This window comes from Coturnix japonica, chromosome 9 (genome assembly GCF_054131305.1).
Source record: "Coturnix japonica strain WE chromosome 9, WE-NBRP24, whole genome shotgun sequence".
Classification (NCBI taxonomy): domain Eukaryota; kingdom Metazoa; phylum Chordata; class Aves; order Galliformes; family Phasianidae; genus Coturnix; species Coturnix japonica.
Genome location: NC_140671.1, coordinates 7,839,164 through 7,862,588, shown reverse-complemented (window position 1 = coordinate 7,862,588; position 23,425 = coordinate 7,839,164). Strand labels below are relative to the sequence as shown.

Sequence of the window (23,425 nt, the reverse complement as noted above, 5' to 3'; positions counted from 1 at the left end):
CACTGCTGCGTACATCTGCTCTGCACTTTGTAAGTGACCGCAGTTGCAGCTGAGATATGCAGTATCTTCACGTAGATACAAAATTAGCCACAGGCCTAACATAAAAAAAAGGTGTGCAATTAACTAAGCTTTATTACTTAAACCTGCCTGCAGTCTGCCAATTTTTTACAGAACCATTCTGGCATCTGAGGTCCCCATAGTAAAGCTGCCAGAATGCCCACAGCTCCACTTCTGTGCTTTGCAAAATTACCTTTCTGTCCCCAAACAAAATCTTCAGTCTTTTTTTCTAAGCTAGCGGTTTCTTATTCCTCCTCATCATACATTACAAAATAATACAAGGGACAAATCATAATGCTGCTGGAATTGTAGTTATAGCTTATGGTTCCCACATGAAGCAAAGCTATCATCTGTAAAGGATAGAAAGAAATGTGAACCTAGTAGAAATACATGTGTAATTCTTGTAAGCCCCCAGTTCGATGCTTCTTCAGCTGGCATGATTAGCAGTGAAAAAAAAACCAAAAATATTTGCAAGACATTCTTTCTTTCTATTGGTTTGCTATTGCAAGAAATAAATAAGACCTAAATGCCTCCCAGGGATCCCCAGGTGGGAGAGACCTCCTTCCAGCTGGTTGCTTCCATGAACATGTTATCATTTATACTGAGTGGAAAACCTTCACATTGGGAAACAGGAGAAGAAAGACAGCTCTCCCAGGGATAAGCAGCAGCCTGTTGCTCAGAGCTGCGACATCCAGCACTGGTTCTTTTTGTTTTCTTGTTGAAAATTTATTTGCTAAAATAATCTTTGTTAATCTCTAATTGCACCTTGCGGATGTTGTTCCCTGAGGATCTACGTATTTTGATCTCAATGACTCTGTCAGCACTTCAAGATTTACTGGGTGAAAGACCAAAGTGTTGTTACCCCCCTGTCCCCCTTCATTCCTTTACCCTTAATAATGAAGAAAGGATGGCTCCTTTACAAATCAGTACACACCTCTTATTTTGTGATGTCATGGTAGCTTTCCTCTCAGGGAGGAAAGGTACCCATCACAAAGCTTGTGAAAAGTGAGGTCTGTCCTGCTGTGCAAAGTTAAGTGCACAGGAAAGCCAGTGTATCTGTCAGGGCTCCAGGCAATCCTCCAAGCAGCTGTCCACCAGCTGCTGGATTTAATGCCTGTTTTTCTACTCTTGGCTTCAGTGGCAAGTGCTGATTCAGCAGCCGAGCCAATGGCTGTGAGCTGCACATACAGTGGATGTGCAATAATACTATGAAGGAATGTATGCAAGGCTTTTACTTTTTTGGGTTTGGTTGATTTGTTTTTAATTCTTTTTTTTTTCTTTTTAATCTGTTGGGGAACTGGAGAGGTCCATCTCTTTCACTGCCTGCACCGCTGGCTGTAACTCACTCTCCAGGCTCACATTCTCAAATATCTCCTTGAAGGAGATTGGAAGATCAAAGACTCCACAGCAAGCAAAGCCCTCTGTTACTTGAAGGATGTGAGAACACAATAAAAAGGTGAAAGCCTTGTAAAGAGAATTTTCTTCCTAAAGGATAAAGAGGAGCTGGGGCTGACCCCATCCTTAATAGGTGCATTCAATGATTTTTTCCCACCATCTCATAGCCACTGGTACAAAGCACAATTTGTAGATAGTTATAAATATCAGATTTCAGTCATCTGCTTGATGCTATTTTAAACTCTTCCACGTGAGAAAAATGGTTAAAAATAAAAACATAGCCTTTTCATTCTTCTCTAGATGTTCTGTTCAGTTCTTTCTGCTCACACGGAATCATAGACCTGTCTATAAATATCTAACCCAGATATACAATTGCTTGTTTAAAAAGAGGGCATTTGGTAGAAAATGGAATGGAATAGAAGATGTCCTTTATTGCATTTTTGTTGCAGACCAGATGCGGCCTCTCAATTTTCCCTCTATCATTTGGAGATGTACATTCACCAAGAACATTGCATGTGTGCTTATAAATATTTTGATGTTGTCACAGTATAATTAAGGGCTATTGATTAGAAAAATCCCTATGGGATTTTGCACTTCAGAATGCATTTCTATTTTAGCACTATTGTCTTCAAGCTAAGTGTATGTTTTGACTGATCCCAAAGAGAAAGCAAAAGCAAACAGGCCAGGACTTGGCTTTTGGTCAGTGGGTGTCACTGGCAAGATGAGCAAAGCTCATGCAGCTTGTGGTTCCAGAGCTTCATGTGAGATGTTCACATCAGCCAACTGCTCCTCCTCCAAACAGAGACTGCTCCCATATGGCAAAACGCCTGAGACCTGCCTGTCATGGGGGTGCCAGAGGTCTGACCAGATCATCGCTGTTCCACCAAACTGATATTTGTTAGGCAAGATATTACTTCTAGGCAAAAAGAGTAATACAAACTATTCACTTTCAGTATGTATTTGTGATTTCTCAGTCTACCTACAGAGAAGAATATCATTTAGAGCACTGAGGTAAAGAACTCTGTTTTTATACCTGTTTGGGATACACGCTACTTTGAAATGCATATTCCTCTTTAAATTCCTCTGGGAGCTTGGCTACATGTGAGCAACCAACAGCTGGAAGGTCCCAACTGAGAATTTCTGGAAGCAGAACAAGGTGCAGCTGAAGAAAACAGAGACAGATGTGCTGACTTATTCAGGATGAGCTGGGTTTCAGCTCTGCCATTCACTAACAGCGCTCACCAAACTCCCATCCCGTGGTGCTGGAATCAGTGCACTACTCAGACTGCCTGCGTGTGTTTCCTTCCCCTGCAGTGTCTCATCCACCAGTAGGTGCCTCCCTCAAAACTGCAAAAAGCAAGTGTTCTGTTACAGTAATGCAAAGCATCTGAGTGATGCAACCTGTGGAGAGCATGTGACCAATGATCTTCCTACACAGGATGATGGCAGCTGATGCTGTTTTTATGCCCAAACTGGTAACGTGTGGAAGATGCTTCTTCTCACATATAAAGCACTATGCTGGAGACACGTGTAATATGACAGTTTCTATAGTAACTACTTGTTCTTTATGGAGCAGCAGATTAAACCTGTACACCTTGTTATTGTTCTTTCATCCCATTATCCAGAGTACTCAGGCAGTTACCACAGCTACACTGCTTTATCCCTCTTTATTCCCCTGCCAACAGAACTATGGCAGAGCTTCGTGCACTGCAGAGCACCATTAGAATTTAGACAGTGACTGCTGCCTGATCCTATCAATGCATCAAAGCATAAACGTGCATTGCTGGATACTGAAAGGTAAAGCTGGAGAGATTAAAAGCTGGTTGTTTGTTTTATTAAGCTGGCAAGTTTATGATTTGAAGATTACAGTTTTGCTGAGAAAACAGCGCTGGTCACGTATAGGACATTTATCTTTTGATGCTCTGAGTCACATCACCAGCCCAGGTGCATGGACAAACTGTTGGTAAGAACCCTGAGGTTCATTACGCATAGGACTCACGTGCTACACTGATTCATGGTTCTTATTTCAGTGCAAGAAAACTAATGCTGCTATGTTGCATTTTTACACTAAAATATTTCATTCCTGTAGCTCATTGATGCTGCAGTTGTGCTGATGGATCAGCCCTGCAAGCGGCGTTAATGACAGGAATCAGATGTTTGCTGTGCTGCATCATGGTAGCCTCGCTGTGGGAAACATGCCCCTGCTCTGTCTCTGCCTGGGAGCCTCCGTTGCTGTCTCCAGCACAAACGTATCAGTAATAGATTCCGGTTATGAAATCGCACTGTAGGGAGAAATCGCAGCTGTGTGAGCAGGGCTGCAGCCTGCACGGCTAAAAGGAAAGATATGTAGGAACAGGTAGCTCCATCCGTGACATAAGAGAAAATGGTACTTGGTGTCACTTAAATAAAGCTGCAGCGAGCGTCACACGTAGAAGCGAAAGATGGAAAGAGAAAATGCCCGGCACCGAAATCAACCGAAAGATGTTAACAGCGGAATGAAGGCAGATCCCGCGGCACGAGCCGGCTTTGCCCTCTGCCCTTCATTGCATCACTCTGACACACATGCGGCACCCCGACCGCTGCCTTGTTCTCCTCGGGGAGCTGCCCCGTGCGCGCTCCTTACGCAACACGGAGCGGAGCCGCCCGTCCGCCGCTGTCGCCCAGCACGGGAGGGGCTGGAGGGGTTGGAGGGGTTGGAAGGGTTGGAGGGGTTGCAGGGCTCGGCCGCCCGCCCCCCCCCCCCTGCCATCCTCCGCTCGTTGGCGTGGCAACGCGCTGCTGCCTCCGCCTCCCGCAGCCGGCCCCGCGCCCCCCGCCCGGCTCCCGGCGGGACCGCCCCGCGCCGCTGCCTCCGCGGGCCGCCGGCGGGCGTCGGTATTGCGGCATCGGGCGGAGCGAGGGGCTGCGAGACCGGAGAGGAGGGAGGGCAGCGTCCGTCTGCTGCTGGGAGACCGGGCAGCTGCGAGAAGGCCGCGGGAGGAGGAGTGCGGGGCTGCGGACATGGATTGAGGCGGTGGAAGCTGCCGGCCCGGCGCCGAGGTGAGTGCGTGCTGCCTTCTGCTTCCCTCCTCCTCCTCCTCCTTCTCCGTCAGCTCCGCGAGGAGCGTTTCCCTCTCTTACGTTTCCAGAATGAAAAGGGGGTTCTGCGGGGGGAAGGAATAGATGCGATCTTGAAACGAACGGCGGTAGTTCGGTGATGGAAGGGGATGGTCGTCACCGTGAGGTAGGAATATTTTGCTGGTTGCAGAAGAAAAATCGCAAGGGTTGGGCTGCTGCCGCTACGGCTAAAATGACCTTCCCTGGGCGGCTCTGCTTCAGCTGAAGCCCTTTCCATCAAACTCAGGCATCGCCCTTCCTAGCCCGGACCCCAGAGCCAGCATCCGAGCTGCCCCGAGCCGCAGCGCTCCGGTACCGATTCCATTCGGTTGTGCCTTTGGGAGAGGACCCTCCCCGCACGGCTCTGCTCCCCGTGCGGTTTTGCAGTTGCAAACCTCCGGTTGCTGGGGGTCTGCAGCGAGTCCTGCAGCCGCGGCTGCTTGTTGCGAGGCTGCTCTGCCTCGTCCGCGTTCGTTCATGCGAGGCATCGGGAGGCGTTATAGCATCAATCCGCACCTGTGCATGGCTCCGGCTGTGGTGCCGAGCCACAAGTTCCATGGTCTGTTTGTATCTGCATTTCGAGTGAGAGATCCATACGCACCCAGTGCTTCAGTTAGCATATATATCTACAGACAAGTGTATATTTTTCTGGCTGTAGCACTGAGCTGAGTGGTTTTTTTGCTGTTTCCCTGTAGGAGCTGCTTAATGTGTTCTTGCAGCATTTGCTCAGGAGGCTGCTACCCTATCTCAGTTATGTTTTCCTGGGTGAGATTTGAGACCACCTCATTGCTTTTCCATTCAGCTCCCTTTACATCCATTTGCTGGTACAAACGTGGCTCCGATTTGGTTTTTATTCTGGCTCTGTTTTGTGCCGCTGTGGGTCACACCCTTTGAGTGGCCACTGGAATGTCTTCTGCAGGGGTTGCACGGCAGGTCAAGCAGAACCATGGTGCTGTGGATGCCTACTTGTGGATCATGTAGTCAAAATGAGGGTGTACTCTGTGCTTCCACAGGGAAAACTGTTTCTGACTTGATGGATGGAGAATTTGTAATCCACGTTGATGGCTTAAGTCCTGGTACAGATAAAAATAGTGGCTTTTCTGCAGCAAGGCACATATTTGCCGCCTGAAGCAACACAGGTGCAGGGATAGAGCTCTGCAGAACAGGAAGGTGTTTGCCTTTAACTTAGCTGTCTTCATCAAATGGTTAGACTGGAAGCTCTTCCCCAAAAGCACAGATCCCTGTCCTTGGGTAGAGGACACCATTCCAGCGTAGGCCTACGTGTACAGAAGAGTGAAATTTCATTCTTCTGGAAGCCAGTGATGAATGAAATCAAAAGAAAACATCTCAGATATATGGGGGTATTTAGGATAAAATCTCCTTTCTTCTATTCCTAAAGCATGGACGTGCATTTTCAAAGACCCGTACTTGTGTGTGCATATGCATGCCCTCAGAAAGGTTGACTGATTCCACGTGAGGCCCCAGATTTCATTCTGGCTTGTGGGCCTTACGGAGGTGAATAAATTCTGCTGCATGAAGAATGTGCCACCTTGTCTGAGGATTATGTTCTCATAACTTCACTGACTGCTGGTGACAGAGCTGGCTCTTTGGGAGGCACTACTGCCTTGAAATCAGATGTATCAGGCTTTTGCTGCAATTTGCTGTTTCAGCTACAGGCCTTGGGCTTGAATTTAACTATGATATTCTAAAAATAACTAGAAAAATAGTTCTGGAAGAGCGAAGTGAAAGTGTTCAGGTTGTCTTGGTTTGGATTACACGTTAATGGAAAAGGTATATTAGATATTAAGAAATCTAGACTGAAGCAGGAAAAAGAAATGTGTCCCTTCATCTGAAGGGAATCTACCTGCTGAGATGTGGGGAAGGGGATAAGCAGAGGGATAAGGACAACAGAAAATAAAAGCTTAAATCCTTAAATGGTGAAGTCAGCTTTTCCTCTCCAACTTAAGCAGATAATGATTTTGACAGCAGATAGAGCCTCAGTTGATACGTAGCAATGAGGTAACGTAAAGGAGTTATATCTCTTCCCCCCCTACCACCTCATTAAAGAAAATTGCTCTCAATTCTTTTGGGCTAAATCACCATAATTCCACTTATTTCAGAAGATGTTCTCCAGATTTATGTAACTGAAAATGAGAGTTGAATCTCACTAACTCTGTGTAATGATTTGGTCCTGCTTCCATGGGACTTGCTGGAAGTTTTGTTCCTGCTGTCAGTCGGACAGTCCCGGCTCAATATGAGCACGCAGCTTTTCACTGATCAGATTCTCCCATGCCCTTTAGGATCAACAGTGTTGAACAGTTTTATAGCAGATTTCAGTAAGGTCACTGTCTCAATGACAAATTCACTAAGAATTTCCTGGAGTCACAAACTCTAACTTATGAGTTATCAGTTTATCAAAGTATTAATCGTTTAACCACGATTCACAAGTGGTGTTCCCTAGAGGCAGGTACTGGGGCTTATTCTGTTTAAATATCTTTTGTGATGATTTGGATGAGGGGATGGAGTGTACCTTCATTAAGTCTGCAGACAGCATCAACTTTGGGGGGGAAGTGTTGATCTGCCTGAGTGGCTGAGGGAACTGGGATGGATCAGTCTGCAGAAGAGAAGGCTCAAATATACTTTCTTGTTCTCTATAACTGCCTGAAAGGAGGTTGTGCTGAGGTGGGGCTTGGTCTTTTTCCCATATAGCAGTGACAGGACAAGGGAAAATGGCCTCAAGTTGCACCAGGAGAGGTTCAGGTTGTATATTAGGAAGAATTTCTTCTTTGAATTTGTGCTCAGGCAGTGGAACAAGCTGCCCATAGAAGTGGTGGAGTCGCTGCCCCTGGAGGTATTTAAGGAAAGGGTAGATGTAGCACTTAGGGAAGTGGTTTAGTGGCAGTATTGGTGGTAGGTGCATGGTTGGACTAGATGATCTTAGAGATCTTCTTCAACCTTAGTGATTCTATGATTCTTAGATATTTATCTTCCTGAGAAAATTTAGGGTTATTGTTAACATATTGGCTGAGGATACTCACCTTCAGTCATAACACCTTACTAGGGGAAGTAATTAACTTATTTATCTATGATAACTTTTAAACCAAAGCCCTTCAAAATCAAAATATTGGCATATTTATAAATACTATTATTAGTTTTAGTTTTATTTTATAAAAGGTTAAATTTTGTTCCTTGCGATCCCCAACATATCCAAAATAAAACCACATTCATTAATAGTTACCCCAGTCTACTTAAGAGGAGAATTTGACCTATAATTTTTGTTGTACTAAAAATTAATATTTTTATTAAGCAATACAGAATCAGTATTTAAGAAGCCCAAATTTCATCTGCCATATTGATGAAAGAATAATAACTGGAAATAACTAGTCTGATCCAAACCAACTAAAATTGATTCTCAAAGTCATCTGGCAATTTCAGATACATAGAATACAAATAATATGATGCAGAAGGGTCAAATTCAGCTGTTATTTATTCTGCAGTTAAATCAGGAGTTGCCATAAATTAGCAATTTAAGTTATCCTAGCATTATGCCATTGTTATTAAGAACATAATTTAACCTTTGGAATGAGAACTATAGAGAAAAATATGCTTCTTTCTCAACTGTTGCTCTTCACTAACACTGAAGAGTATTGGTGAAGTAGGATGGAAAAAGCAGCTTATCGATGGGCCACCATTTCCAGCATAGGCTCCCAACATTTGTTGTTATTACATGAATTTAAAACCATCACTAACAAAACATGTAGTGAAATTTCAGAAGGCTGCAGCTTTTGTTGTTGTTTTGTTTCTTTTTTAACTTCTGCTGCTCGTAGCATTGGACATGTAATGGTTTTATTCAACAAATTCTGTTTTCCTCTGCTCTTGTTTTATCTCTACGCCCCGTACACCAGAGGGCTGTTTCTGGTTTAGATTGCTAAGTCATCACATCAAAAAGACAACTATGAGAACATTTCCAGACAATTCTATGCTACAGAAATAGCCTATGAAATTACTAGTGATCATGTTGGCCAATAGAAAGACATAAAGAGGAAAATTTGAAAAGCTGAATTCAAATTCTAAGTGTTCATCATTTTGCCATTATATTCCTGTGCCTGTACAAAAATTAACGAAATTTTTCTCTGCATAGTTTGCACGCTTGGGAACCAGTAAGTGCACACAATTCAGAAGGCAGTCCATACAGTGTGGGGACAAATAAAACTTGTCATTATATGCCCATTTAAAATGGAATGAGATTAGCATACATGTAAAGTTATGAGATGCAGAAAAGAATGACAAAACACAGAAAGCAAATAATCATTTCTTAGGAACTACATCTTATTCATCTGATATTTTTACAGTCAATATATGCAAGAGGACCTGGGCTTGGCACGTAGACAGATTATTCTCATCACTTTCAGATACCTATAATAGGTCATGTATGTGTGAGTTAGTTGGTTAGGTCTCCCTTATAGCTAATGGAGAAAAAAACAGATTCCTGCAGTGCAATTAATCAAACTACTTTCTTAGACAGAGATTAACAGTTATCTGGACATGACACTTGTCCTCACTGACTACAAAGGAAGCACAGAATGACAAACTCAGGGGTAGCCACCTACGTGCATGTGCTAAATCTGGACAGATGAATCCTATTCTTACTGTATACTGTAAAATATAAAGGATATAATGATTTAGCCAATTTCTAGGTAATTTTCAAGATATTTCACCATATTTCATATTTTACTACTCCTACTTAACAAACCTGTTTTCTTTGATAGACTAGCATACTTTCCTTGTCCTCTACCTGTATCTTTATGATGCTATTTAATGTGGATGAAGGGCTCCAGTGGAACAGTACTAGTAGCCCAGGTCTTTTCTCCAGGCAGTACTTACAGCATGTATTCCCAGTGTGTTTCAACTCTCATTTTGTAAGCCTGTTTTCTGTATTTTCAAACCTTATAGAGACAATTTAGGGTGACTACCTTTATCTTCCCAAAATGCATTGACACAAACTCAGTCAGCATATCAAGTGTTGATACACAAACACAGTTGACACAGTTGTGTTGTGGAAAGAAAAAAAAACACAATGAAACTGAATTGTAATCAGTTCTGATGGAAGTGTCATGGCATGGTGACAAAAACGCAGCTGGATGTTTAGCTCTGAGAGAGCTTGTTGTTTGGAGAGGGTAAGTACCTGGTTATTAAACATCTGCCTTTAAAATGTGTTATTCAAAAGAATCATATTAAAAAGTGTTATCAAGGAGATTCTCTTGCTTAAAATAATACATTCATGTTAATGTGTTATGGTTTTTTTTTTAAATAAAAACTTTCTTCTCTGGGTATCTACCAATCTGAATACTTAGAATGTATTAACAAATTATTATTTTATTTGGATGTGGAGATATAATATCAATTTATACATATATGCAAAATATTCACACTTGGATGTTTTATGAGGAAAGAAACTGTCCCTGATATTTATGTAATGGCAGAAGATTCAAGTTAATACTACTTACTATTTTTTTTTTCATATATTGTAAATATAATTTAAAGCATTAAAATCTATTAGTAAAATAATGTTTATGATATTAATGAAATCCATTCTAAACACTAACATTTCTCTGTACTGCATGTGAGTTGAAAGTGGCCCTCAGCATTTGTTCCATCTGGTTCTTGGTAGGGAGATTTTCTCTCGTGATGCCTTTCAGTACATCTTAAACAGTGGTGTTTTAAGTTTGGTAGTCAGCATGCTAAAACAGAGACCATTTTGCACCTGGCAGATACTTTTGTAATTGGTAAGAAGGTACTGAGCTTTCATTTTGTGTTGCTTAGTAATGGTAGAATCTCTCCTTAACCAGTAATTTCAGAGACATGTTTTTACCTCCTTTTCAATCCATTTATGTTCATGAACAGATAAACTTACCCTAATTTGTAATTCAGTGACATTTATGATGGTATTTAAAATTCTAAGGTTAGCCTACTTCAAACTTGAACAATTGTTCTATTATCATATTATTTCCGTTCCCTGACTAGATGTGCATAAGTCCTCTGATTATGTTTCTTGCTGTGAGCGTTCCCAAAAGCAGCTCTGAACTTTGCCTCATGACTGTGATTACACAGGTGTGTAAAGTTTGGTTTTTTTTTTGCACAGGTGTTCATAAAGAGAAATGGAATACTGAAGCTTTTCTTTAATTATTTCAAGTTATAGGAACATCAACAGGATGGTAATTTCAACAACGTATTAATTCAGGAGATTGTTGTTTCAAATGTGGTCAGACTGTAGGCTGACGTGCACTGTTCCTATATCAGTACAGTATTTACTTCCACAGGTCAATTAAATATACAGTGGTCTGAAAAAAAATGAAACTATCAGGTATCACATCAACAAGAGGAAGGAATCTATGTGATTTAACACTGCAGATTACAATTCTCTGTTTTCCCAGAGAGGACTAATTGTACGCTGCTGTGCCAAACAATTCAATTAAGTAGAAGTCAAAACACTGGTGAACTAATAACCTACCACCAAGACAAATAATTTAATTATTGATTCTTGTTATATTTGTGTTCTCAGCCTGTGTAAGTGAATTATAAACTAAAATTCAGTGCTTATAGAGAATGTTCCCCTGGTCTGTGACAAGAGAAGCCTCTCTCCACATTGTGTTGGTTTAGTAGCTCTGCGCTTTTTCTCCCTTCTGCAGCCAAGGGTACCAGGAAAAGCCACTGCTGTTGTGGCCTCTTGGGAACTTGTAATTAATGCTGAGGTTCAGACAGCTCTATAATGAAGAATGGATCGTGAAAAAAACATTACCCCAAAATCAGACTTTAAACTAAGCATGGTACGGTAGAACTACATAAAGTTCTCTGTATTTTTGGCTAATTCATACTGCTTTTTATTTGTGTCTTCTGATACTGGCAAACAGTGAATGCTGAATTAAAAATGTTGCAATATCCTAATCTGGAAATATGGCAGGATATTTTTGGTAGGAATTGATCTGACAGAAATGGGTAACTCCAACTGTAACTATATACTAAATAAGAAAAACTTTGAAGTTGGACGCTAAGTCACATGGAACTCTGTAAGTGTGCAACAAACTTAATTAACAAATAAAGATGAAGTTCTCAGTGAGCAGAACAATCATCTTCCTTCTTACCAAGCTCTCTGACTCATTCTGCTAGTAATGGTATTTAATTTTGGGAGAATTTCACTCAAGTGACATTCAAGTGAATACCCAGAGAGTAAGGTACTCTCTCATGATTCTGCAGTCCAAATTACTTCTATACTTTTTCTCTAGTCTCTTGTAAGAATCAAATGGAAAAGCCTGACTGAATGGATGTTTACAGTAACCTACAAAAAAACACTTATAAGACAGACAAGCAATGAACAATTACTCAGTATCATCTATAGAACTACCTCTGAAATGCAGGAAAAAACCTTGTTCAAGAAAATATGTGTTTAAAAAATCATACTATCAGGGCAGTGACCAACTGAAAAGGCAACAATTCTTTTTCATTAGTGGGACAGTACAGATCACTGCCTATGAAAGCCAATGTAGTTCCCATTCTGTATTCAGCTGTAAGTCTAAACTAAAGAATTTCTATTATGCTAGAGATGTGTTCCTGTTGTATTCTGAAAAAAAGCTTACTGGAGACTAATGTTAAGTTTTGTTACCAGAATCAAGAAAATATTTTCTGAGAGAATTTTGCATGTATTATTGTCTTGATCAAGCAGAGTATTTTGGTGTATTTGGACAGTATCTCATTCTGGTGTTGCTTGTTTCCAAATATACATAGTCCATGACTAACCAAAGGTTATCTATATAACAGTACTTTCAGATTCCAGATACTTAATGTTCTCATGATTTATCCAGTCAAGAATTGTTCACAGAACTCATCAAAATCTTATATAAACAAGTTAATTCAAGAAAACAATAAAGTACTTGTAAAGGAGTGTTAAGCATTTTTGTAATGGAGGGCAGATGGATTACTGTCAGCCTGTAGCAGCGCTGTTCATATTCAGCAGTAAGAGATGATGTGTGAATGAAAGTTTTTTTTAGACACTCTGGTTATTATCTGTCTTCACATAGGATGTGAAAAAGATTTACACATTTGATCAAATTATATTAAGAGCATATCAGTCTCATCATTTACTTGATGTCTTCATCTGTTTAGTCAGAATCATCAACTGTAGATTCATATTTTTTAAAATGTAATTTAAAATGGTATTTCAGACTTATCTTGTTATAAAATGCCTATGAAATCCTATTTTCTCTATAAGTAATTTATCCAGCTTGTACTAGGATTGGTCAGAAGCAGGTGGAGATGGAAAAATACAAACAGCACAAGGCCTGAATTCAGAGATATCAGAAAGTTATATCTCACCTTGATGGAGAAGCTCTCCTTTGCAACCAGCACAAAAGATGAGAAGGGGCAGTTATTTTTATGAAGAGCAGTCCTTTACGCTACTCAATGATGGATATGAGTAACACAAACTAAAACTATATCTCCTTCTTAAGGACTGACAAAGTCAAAAAGTCAGCGAGACGAAATCAACATTGCAGTGACATTCTGTTTTCTTATTCTACTACTTCTATGTTATTTCTGTGTCTCTAAAATAACAAAACTACATAAAACTTGTAGTGGGTATCTCCCCTAACATATGGAACCCTCAGAAGACAAAGGGGAAACAGGAGTTGCTTCCAATTTTCCTTCTAAAGTACTTTTTGCAAAAGATAGAGACTGCTAGTGCACGTGGATTTCAATGGCATGGGATTGCTGCCAGCTAATAAAACTTGAAGCAAAACTCAGATTGCTTTCAGATGGGTGAAGGGGTTAGAAATGTCTTTTGTCTCCTTTTAGTTGAGGTTGGGAGGTGTCTTATTTGGAGTTTTTGTAGAGTTAAGAAATCTTATTTTTCCTGCTTTTTGGGATGTTTGTAACTTTTGGGGTTGATATTGCATAATGAGTTGTTCTTCTAAGTAGACTGACGAATTTTTCAGTGTCACGAGGGGAAAAATGCACAAATTTGTAAGAGTTGTAGAAGATGCTAAGAGACAGTGCTTATGATCTGTTCCTAGTTACAACACTGGCTGGGAGATCTCAATTTACAAGTCTTGATGTATGCTCTAAGTGAACCATGGCATACCAAAATCTACACTTCTTAAGCACAGTGAACCTGAAAGGCTACAAGCTGTTATCAGGCTAGAACTGATATGATATGTAACTGAATGTGTCTAAATTGGACAGCTGAAAAGACAAAAAAATTCCCTACCCCACTTCTGCTGAGTAATCTAAGCAGTCTCAGAAGCTGTCCTCATATACTTGACATAGTTTTGAAGACAAACTGTCATTCTGTTATGTATTGTGAGTATTGCCCCATAGCTGGTAAACTTGCTTTGTGGGTTAGAGTGAATTTGGAAGCTGGAGGACATCCAGCTGCAATAGCTTTTGCACTGTTTTGACCTGCTATGAGAAACTTGTGTTTGGCCTTCATGTTGAGCTATGGATACATTCTGAGTAACTGCCAGCATGTTTATTATTTCTTACCTCAAATATGTTTCTCTTAATTGTTTTTACAAGAGTGAATATTTAGTGAGAAAAAAGAAATAACTTCTCATCTTTTTTTCTTGCGTATTTCAACTAGAATAGCTAGGAATCCAGTGGTAAAATTTTAGCTTTGTGTGCTGTTTTAGTTCTGTGATACAGTGATACTACAAGTAGGGTTTTTTGTTTGTTTGTTTGCTTGTTTTTTGCTAATACTAGAAATGAGAATTGAATAACTAAGAATTTATTGCTGAATAATGAATAAACTAATGGCTAGATTAGCACCTTTCAGCTTTAAGATAATTTTAGCTAGTACCACAGTTATTTGAGTTAAAAACAGATGTCACTGAGAGTAAAGAGAACAAAAGAGCAGACGTTTGAAATGTTGCTGTTAAGACTTGTACTGGGGGTGCTTAGTAACTTTGTCTGCTGTGTGAAACTCTCATTTAGGCTCTTAGGACTGCTTCGCACAGAAAAAAAAATGCAAATTACTCCTACTGTTAAATGTTGCATTGGATCAGTTCTCAGTACTTGATTCAAGAGCAAAATGAATGAAATAAGGATCACCGAATGGCGAGACAATTGTAATTGAGTACCTTGATAAAGAAGGAGGATAATGCTGGTAGAGCTATGATAAAAAAGGGAAACTTTTCTGGCTTCAGCATAGGACATCTTGTACAACCAGAGAGTGAAAATTAACTGCAGACAGGGTTTAAGGGACTACTGAAGATGTTGTCACAGGTTTTAGTAAAAGACACTGAAACTGCAGTTGTGTGGGTAGGGAGTTAGCAAGAATATAGGGAATAAAAACTAAAATCTATCACTGGGGGGAAGGAATCTGCTGAAAATGTTCCTAGACTTATGAGCTCATTTTGTTACCTGCTGAATTTAAAAATAATTAATAGACAATACCTACTCTCTTATTTTTGTTATAGACAAAAAACTTATTTGTGGAATTATATGAAAGTGACAAAATGTGCATAGCCCTGTGAATCTGTGGAAGCATCCTGACTGTTTTTGTCATAGTGTGATTAAAAATATCTACAGTCAGATTTGTCTTCTGTTAGTCTAAGATTGGCTAAGCATGAACAAACATATAGTAATTTACAACAGAAGTCAGGCTTGCAACATGTGCATGTAGATAGAAGTTACTGTTAAATCATAATAATGACGCTTCTGTATCTCCAAATAACACAGTAAATTATGAGATTGTATAGTACCAGGGATTTGAAAGTTTGACTATTTGTATCTATTCTTTCAAAAGTTATTAGGGTGTGGATATTGATATACAAGAGCAGTATAAATCACTGACTAAATACTGTTTTTTCATCAGTAAAACTCTCCGCATCACTAATTGTTAAGCATTCTGCCACCAATATTTTAAAATACAGAGTATTACATTTACTTTCACCTTTTGAAAACATGGTACAGGCTTGTATCAATGCCCACTAAAGTCAACTAAAAGCTTTAACAGTAGGTAGATCATAACCATAGCACTTTATAAAGTTTGGGGATTCTTTATGATTATTTTTCCCTCTAGCATTGACAGTGGTATTTATTCTGCTAGGAAAAAACTAGAGATGTTCTCATTCCAAAGTGTTACTTAACATAGGCTGGTATTTCAGCACAACTGCCTAAATAGAGTTCCTTTACTTATATTTCAGCCTTGTTCGTGCCAACTAAAAATACTCTTGATCTTAGTAGAAAAACTGAAGTTGATTAAGAAAAAAACTAATATTAATTAAGAAATGTTGATCTCTCATGGGGATGAGCTGTGAAAAATGTGCCAAGAGTGTAACTATAGATACTTGCACTGAATTTAAGCCAGAAGAGTGCTTGCAGTCCTTTATCAACCAAGGCTAAACTCATTTGTAGTATTGCCTCCTATGTAAAATGTTCTGAAGTTCATATGTATCTAGATGGAAAGGCAAAATGTACAAAAAACTACCTGCTTGGATTTTTAAAGCAGGAGTTACTGTACAGTGCTGTTCATATATGTTGAACAGTTCTGGATGCAGAATTGTTTTGTGTGGAATTACATCTGCTTTTTGGATAAAGCCTATTCACTTTCACATTAAACACAGAACACGGACAACTTCCTTCACCTTGTGTAATTTATTTATTTTTTTTAAGTCTCCTTTGGATTGGAGAGAGAGTAACGGCGGTAGGGCTCAGCTGTCTGAGGTATACCTGCTGAAGCTCTTGCATGTGGCAGAATTGTAACGCTGTCAAAGCTTCTCAGTTTCAAAAGAGATACAGAATGAGACCATGCATGGGCTGCAGCTGTAATCTGTGCCTGGTAGTGTGCAAGTCTTCTCCCATGAGTCATATTTTATAGCATATTGGATTCTGTTTAGTCTCGTGTGTGTGTTTCCTGTTGTCCTGGGTTGTAGTCTAACAGTTCTTCTACTCTTCATCTCCACTTCTGAGAATAATATCGTGTTTAATTTGAATTGTGAAGATGGATCCTAAGAATTTCACAATTCTTTTTTCATAAAGTTCGTATGATTAATTTTTTATGTGGCACAAGACTGGAAATTGCTTTCTATACTACCCACCTAATTCATCTTTGATAATAGTGCTGATTCTTATGCTGATGTTCACACTATTTTGTCCTTTCTTTCTCTCATGTTTTTCCCTAAATTAGATCATCATGAGATTTACTTGCTTTATTCTTTTACAATCCTGCTTTCCTTTTCTACCTTATTCCATTTTGATTGGCTCCCTGATGCCTTCCTGCATCATGTTGCTCTTTTATTATGCTTTTTGAATTACTATCTTTTTTGACTTCAGCTCATGTTGACAAGTTGCTGCTCAAGTGTACTCATTCAATGTATGTCTGTTTTTCTGTTTGTTTTTTCTTCACTGTGAAACATTTCTCATTGTGTTGCTTAGTTTGCATCTTGAACTGACATGTTTCCAGCCCATTCATTCCATGCTTTCACTCAGACTTTCCATGAATTCAGTGTTGATCTACTCTATTAAAATAGTTTCCCATATTTTGCTTTCTTTGCAACAAAAACTTTGTTCTGTGTCTTGTGGTGAGGTCCACCTTGCTGACTGTTGACCCTTATTCATGCTCAGCAATGGTTTTTATTTTTCTAGCAAAACCATTATGGAAGAAATCTGATCTCCCAGCTGTCTTTTTCCACAATGAACTTACGCTGTCATTCTTTCATTTTTCTAGTGTAATTGAATTCTTTATGTGCAGACCCATTTTTTTTGCACTGTACAGTGTTCTGTTGTTTCCTTCCAAAATGATGTGGTAAGACATATCTATCCACTGTTCTCAGCATGTTTTTCACTCTTCTTTGCTACCCTTTCCCTGTTCTTCTCATGAAAACAGATATTTCTTGGCTTATATGTCTATCTGTCTTTTCAGTTTGCATTAGAAATCTTACTTAGCTTCTATGATTTCATTCTTTTCAAATCTTTGCCTAGATTTTTGCCTCTTATCTGCTTTTGTTGCTCTAAAATATACAAACACAACTATGATTTATTTTTTTATGGTTTGTCAGGGGCACATTCTTAGCCATCATCACAGATAAAAATCATCTCATTTACATGACTTCATTTACTCCATTTGCTGGAGTACCTTCTAGTTACCTTTTGCTTGGACTGGAGCTTCAGTCTTTGACTCTTCACTAGTTGTTTAGACCCTATTGCTTTGGGTTTTTAAATTATTTTTTTAAACAAGACCCTTCTTGTTTTCAGGACCCTGTTATCTGTGCCCAGGCTCTCAGGTTTTTGCTACTGAGATTGGGACCTCAGGTTAGGTTATATCTGTTATTGGAACAACTCAGCACAAGCATGTTTTTTTCTCTTCTGTGTGTCTTTTTTTCACAAAGCTATATTGTCATCTTGTTTCAAATCCCTCCAGCTTTCTTCTGCTGCAATAACTAACAACACTTCCTCGTGTTTTAATAAGGTATTGTGTGCAGTAAGATTGGGCAGGTAACACCAAATTTGCCACCTTACAAATGATCAAACGCAATGTTTACCATTTATTTTCCGCAAAGTAATCATCACCTTCTTAAGATTTCTGAAACAGTAATGCCCTATTCCAGCTGTGAGTCTTAGTTCATGAGTAGACCACCTATGAACTACAATAACAGATGATAAAAGCTAAACAGTAACTCTAATGAGGCCATAACCTACGCTAATGTCATCACTTGAGCTGCGTCCAAACCACTCATACTGGTATTGAGTGGGTGCTGCTTTTAGTTTCTTGCAACGTTACAGATTTCTAAGTAAGTAAGTCTGATGTTCGTATGTCCCTAAAGCAGTTGCTGTGTATGTTGTTTCTTCTCTCCCTTGTTTAGCAGCCAGGATTTTCTGCACACCCACTGTTAGATGTACTGTACTATTCCTGTAAGGTTTTGTTCTTTATGGGAGTCTAAAGGTCAGTTCTAAAGTGACCGTGTTGGGAGATTCTGGTCTTAGTTTAGTTAAATTATTGTGAAACATAGGAGATCATATGCGGTCACTGACACTACTATTTTCATCAACACAAGTCAGAACTGTTGTATTTTTGGCTCTCTTCAAGAACCAGTTGGTTTTACATACTGGTAGTGTTGACATTTCACACTAGTTTGGGATTGTTTGGACTCAGTGAAACAAGTAATGATTTAAAATACTTACCAAGTGTCAATAGTACTTAAGTATTAATACTTTATATGATTTACATTTCCTACTTCCTGAAGTAAGCAAGATGTGCATAGTTAAAAGGAAAAATAAAATAACTGATAGTACTCTAATGTGGTCTTTATTATAGCTGAGCTGGTGCAAAAGTCTATCCTAATAATTAAAGATGACAATCTAGCTTTGTACAAGCAGGGCCTGAATACTTGGTTTACAAAGAATGCATTGTGTTCACGATAAATTCTTATGTTTCCCTAAAACTTGGATCAGATCTATATGATAAGATTTGATGGGGTAATAAGCTTAGCTGGTGGATAGTATTGACTAGCTTAACTTGTATTTAGATACTGCTGAAGTATGTTGGATGTTTCCTAGACAATAGACAAAGATGGGATGTTTGCACCTATGAATTTACAACAGATTTTCTGCAGTGAGATACTATATTTGAGATACTATATTTTATCTGGATCTCTGAGCTGAGGTCAGTGGGTTGAAGTTCAGCAAGACTATGTGCTGGGTCCTGCACTTTAGCCACTACACCCTCAAACCTTGAGTACTTTGTTCAGTTTTGGGCACTTCACTATAAGAAAGATGTTGAGGCCCTGAAGTGTATCCAAAGAAGAGTAACAAAACTGGTGAGGGGTCTGGAGCACAAGTCTTATGGGGAGCAACAGAGGGAACCAAAATGGTTCAGTTGGGAGAAGGCTCAGAAGAGATCTTACAGCCCTCTACAACTGCCCTGAAGGGAGGTTGTGACAAGGTGTGTTTGGCCTCTTCTGTTTAGCAATAGGATTAGAGGGAATTGCCTTAAATTGCACCAGGGAAGGTTCAGAGTGGATGTTAGGAAAAATGTCTTCTCTGAAATAGTGCTCAGGCTCTGGAATGGGCTGCTCAGGGAGATGATTGATTCACTGTCCCTGGAGGTTTTCAAGAAATGTTTAGATGTTGTACTAAGGTACATGGTTTAGTGGGGAAATATTGGATTAGATGATCTGGAGGTCTTTTCCATTGCTGGTAATTCTGTGACTCTCTATGCTCAGTCAACATATTGATAGGTATACAAAGACTGCGTGTAATAGCACATTACTTTCTTTGGGTTTTTTACCATTTCTTTGTAAAATATCCTTCTACTGTGTATTGCTAGCTGGCAATTCTAATAGATCTCCGGTTTTCTGTATAATCATGATAAGAATCATGAGATGAGAACCTATCAGAACTACCAATAATTTTCCTAGAAAGTATGCTGGAAGCATTTATGGTAACGTGTACATGCACAGTGATCTGGAAATTAGATCACTCAGGAACGAGTGGCACATTGGAGAACTTCTTAGGATATTTTATATACTGTTTCTTTAAGCTGTTTTCTTGAATATATCCAGAGCTCCATTTATCTTTTGCAGTTTTATAATGGTCTCCTCAATGCAGTGGTACCAATCCTGATCTGTGCTGACTCATCCTGGTAGTCATGAATTTTATCCAGGTCTACAGTGGTTCAACTATATATCTGTCTTAAGCAGGGTTAGAGATAGAAAGGGATTTAAAGACAAATATAGAATCAGTGAAAGCATTTGAGAGTGAGTGGTAGACAGTCCAAGGCTTATGTCCTGGGAAACTTCAGGAAAAAAAAAGAGTAAGCCTCATCCACTGAACCTGCAGTCTTTATACTTTTCCCTCTGATGTTAAGGGATCAGTGATGATTGTTCTGTTTATTATTTTTGGGTAGAGTCTTCACATTCCTGGATATCTTCATAAATATGTATGGAAACTGCTGAAAAGGGATGCACTGTGTTGCAAGGACTTGCCTAATAACATGATGCTGTTATAGAACTCTAGAACTCAGAAATGCATAACCGTGGGGTCTCAGATCTGAAAGCAGGCACAGAAACTCTACCATCACACCTGCCGGCCCATCATAAACTAAACGAGATCTGTAAGTTACATAAAAGATCCTCACAGAGAAAACTATGCAGGGAGAAAGCTGCAAAAAAACCGATGCTGAGATTAGGATGGCTGTGACAAAAAGCTAGTACATAATTAGCAGGAGAATAGTAATAACTTCTGTTACAGGACAACCTGAGATCATCGCACTACATCTTTAGAAATGAAATTCTTGATATATAATTGATTTCCTACATTCTCTCTCCTTAAATGTTTGAGGAAAAATATAATTTGTGTAGCTATATCTATGAACCAACTCCTCAGACTCAAATACACAGACACAAATACACAGACAGTGAGGTGGGACCAGCATACAGTAAGGAAAACATGATTTCTGATGCCCAGTGTGCTCAGAGCTCAGTGAGGGCAGCAAGCCCTTCCTAGGAAAAGAGGCAGGTTGTCACCAATCAGCTGTTAGCTATGTGTTTCCTTTTGTGAGAGGTAGCTGTATCCTGCTGTTCTTTCTGCAGAGTTCCAAATAGTAAGCTTAAACCCTAATCTGGGAATGAAAAGTTGCTCTAATCGTAACTGCAAAGATTCCAGACCTTGCTTTGGATATTATTTCCTGTGCTCCTTTTTCATGAAATCTTTGCCTTCTGGTCAATTTTTCCTGCCTCTCCCAGAATTTTCATAGTAAGAAAAAATAACCAACACTAGCTTTGCCAGGTAAAAAGCTTACAGAGTTTGCGATAGTGTTATATCGATATTGATTATGCAGGTAGGAGTTTTAAGGGTTCAGTTCTTGCAAGGGAAAGGAATATGTTGCCATATTCTGCAGATATCTAACTTATTCTCTTTCACAAAATCATGAAGAAAACTTAATCACTTCCTTTTGCTTCCTAATTTAGTTGTTGAAATGTTCAGTACAAACAAAACAGAAAAGATGAAAGAGAACTGAGGAGAACATTTGAGTACAAGATATTGATATAAATAGAGAGGCTGGGAAAAGTAGTTGTGATTATTTCATTTTTTTACTTCAGGAAAACCAGTCAGAACAGGACTGTGCAGAAGAGCCCTGCCATAAGCTCTTGCTGAGGGAGAAACTGGGACACAGCTCAGCACTGTTTGTTTTCATGTAGGTTTAGATAATAAAGCACAGAAGGCTGAAAAGGAGACTTGATTTACTATTGTTTGGAAACCACATTTTCTCAGTCCTACAAGTTTCATCTGTCACTACAGTATTGCTGGGGTTTTGAATTTTTGCTTTTCCTCATGCTTATTTCCAACTCTATTTTCCATGTAGTCCAGCATTGCAGTCCTTTCTGGGTCATTTAATAATAAAAGGCTTTGAAGCCTAGAGGAGGAGAAAACAGTGAGTAGTTTACAGCAAGGAAGCAGTATCTTGCTTCATTCATTTCTTTCTCTCATTGTTTGGCAGGTGGAAAGCACAGACTTACAGAACTGAACTGGATCTGCTGAAGAAGCGAGAGCAGAGAAACAACAAATGCAACGCTACTGAAAAGAGTGTCAACATTATCTAGCAGCATCACCACAGCAACCATAAAATACAGTTAGAAGACGAGGGTTAAAACAGAGAAGGTGAAAGTGCAGCTAGTTACCTTTGGACGGAAGGCAGCAAAATAATTATGCAGAACAGAAAAGAATATTTGATGGATCTAGCCAAACTGTGGCAAAGGGAAGTGTCCCTTCATTAACAGGAATGTGCCAATGTTTATGCACTGTAAAGGGGAGTGCCATGAGATTTACTGAGGAGACTATTTTTGTGGTTGCCTATCTACACTTTTGCACCCCTGCTGTCACTGATTTAGGTGGTACAAGCCTCTTGGACCAGTAGGTATTGGATTTTTTTTTCCCTGTACAAGTTGCACCTGGCACGAGAGCTGATAGAAAACACAGATCTTTCCTAGAGACACAAAGGAACTGAGACAATCTCCAGCCTTCCCTTTCTGTAACAGCCTGCTATACCATGGGATGTAGGCAAAGCTCTGAGGAGAAAGAGGCAGCGCGGCGGTCCCGCAGGATTGACCGCCACCTGCGCTCTGAAAGCCAGCGCCAACGAAGAGAGATCAAGCTGCTTCTCCTGGGTACCAGCAACTCTGGAAAGAGCACTATTGTAAAGCAGATGAAAATCATTCACAGTGGTGGCTTTAATTTGGAGGCCTGCAAGGAATACAAACCTCTGATTATCTATAACGCAATTGACTCCCTCACACGCATCATTCGGGCTCTAGCTACACTTAAGATAGAATTTCACAACCCTGACAGAGCATATGATGCTGTGCAGCTCTTTGCCCTGACAGGTCCAGCTGAGAGCAAAGGAGAGATCACCCCTGAGCTTCTGGGAGTCATGAAACGGCTCTGGGCAGATCCAGGTGTGCAGGAGTGTTTCTGCCGCTCCAATGAGTACCACCTGGAGGATAATGCTGCATACTACTTAAATGACCTAGAAAGGATTGCAGCACTGGACTACATCCCTACTGTGGAAGATATTCTACGCTCTCGGGACATGACCACAGGGATTGTAGAAAATAAGTTCACGTTCAAAGAGCTGACTTTCAAAATGGTGGATGTGGGTGGACAGAGATCTGAACGCAAAAAATGGATCCATTGTTTTGAGGGGGTTACAGCAATAATTTTCTGTGTGGAGCTGAGTGGATATGACTTGAAGCTGTATGAAGATAACCAAACAGTAAGTACCTCTTCTGCTCCTTAATCGCATTCTATTTCTCTTCCTTCCCCCCTCATGAGTTTGATTGCTTTTGTTTCCTTGGATATTTTCCCCTCACTGTGTTAGATTTTCAAAGTG

General features: G+C 39.8%; 2 protein-coding genes across 4 annotated transcripts in view; one reads left to right on the top strand and one right to left on the bottom strand.

Annotated features, from left to right (window-relative positions):
• Positions 1–23,425, bottom strand: part of RSPH14 (radial spoke head 14 homolog) — a 55,611-nt gene that overhangs the window by 12,159 nt on the left and 20,027 nt on the right. The gene's annotated exons all lie outside the window — the stretch shown is intronic.
• GNAZ (G protein subunit alpha z) overlaps positions 4,058–23,425 on the top strand; it is a 35,397-nt gene continuing 16,029 nt past the window's right edge. The window contains exons 1-2 of one of the 2 annotated variants that reach the window (XM_015878221.3): positions 4,058–4,491; positions 22,037–23,308. In XM_015878221.3, the coding sequence (XP_015733707.2) occupies positions 22,586–23,308 (723 nt within the window). In that variant the 5' untranslated portion in view covers positions 4,058–4,491; positions 22,037–22,585. Of the gene's footprint in view, positions 4,676–22,036; positions 23,309–23,425 lie in introns of both variants that reach the window. The other variant, XM_015878222.3, reaches the window with a different exon arrangement.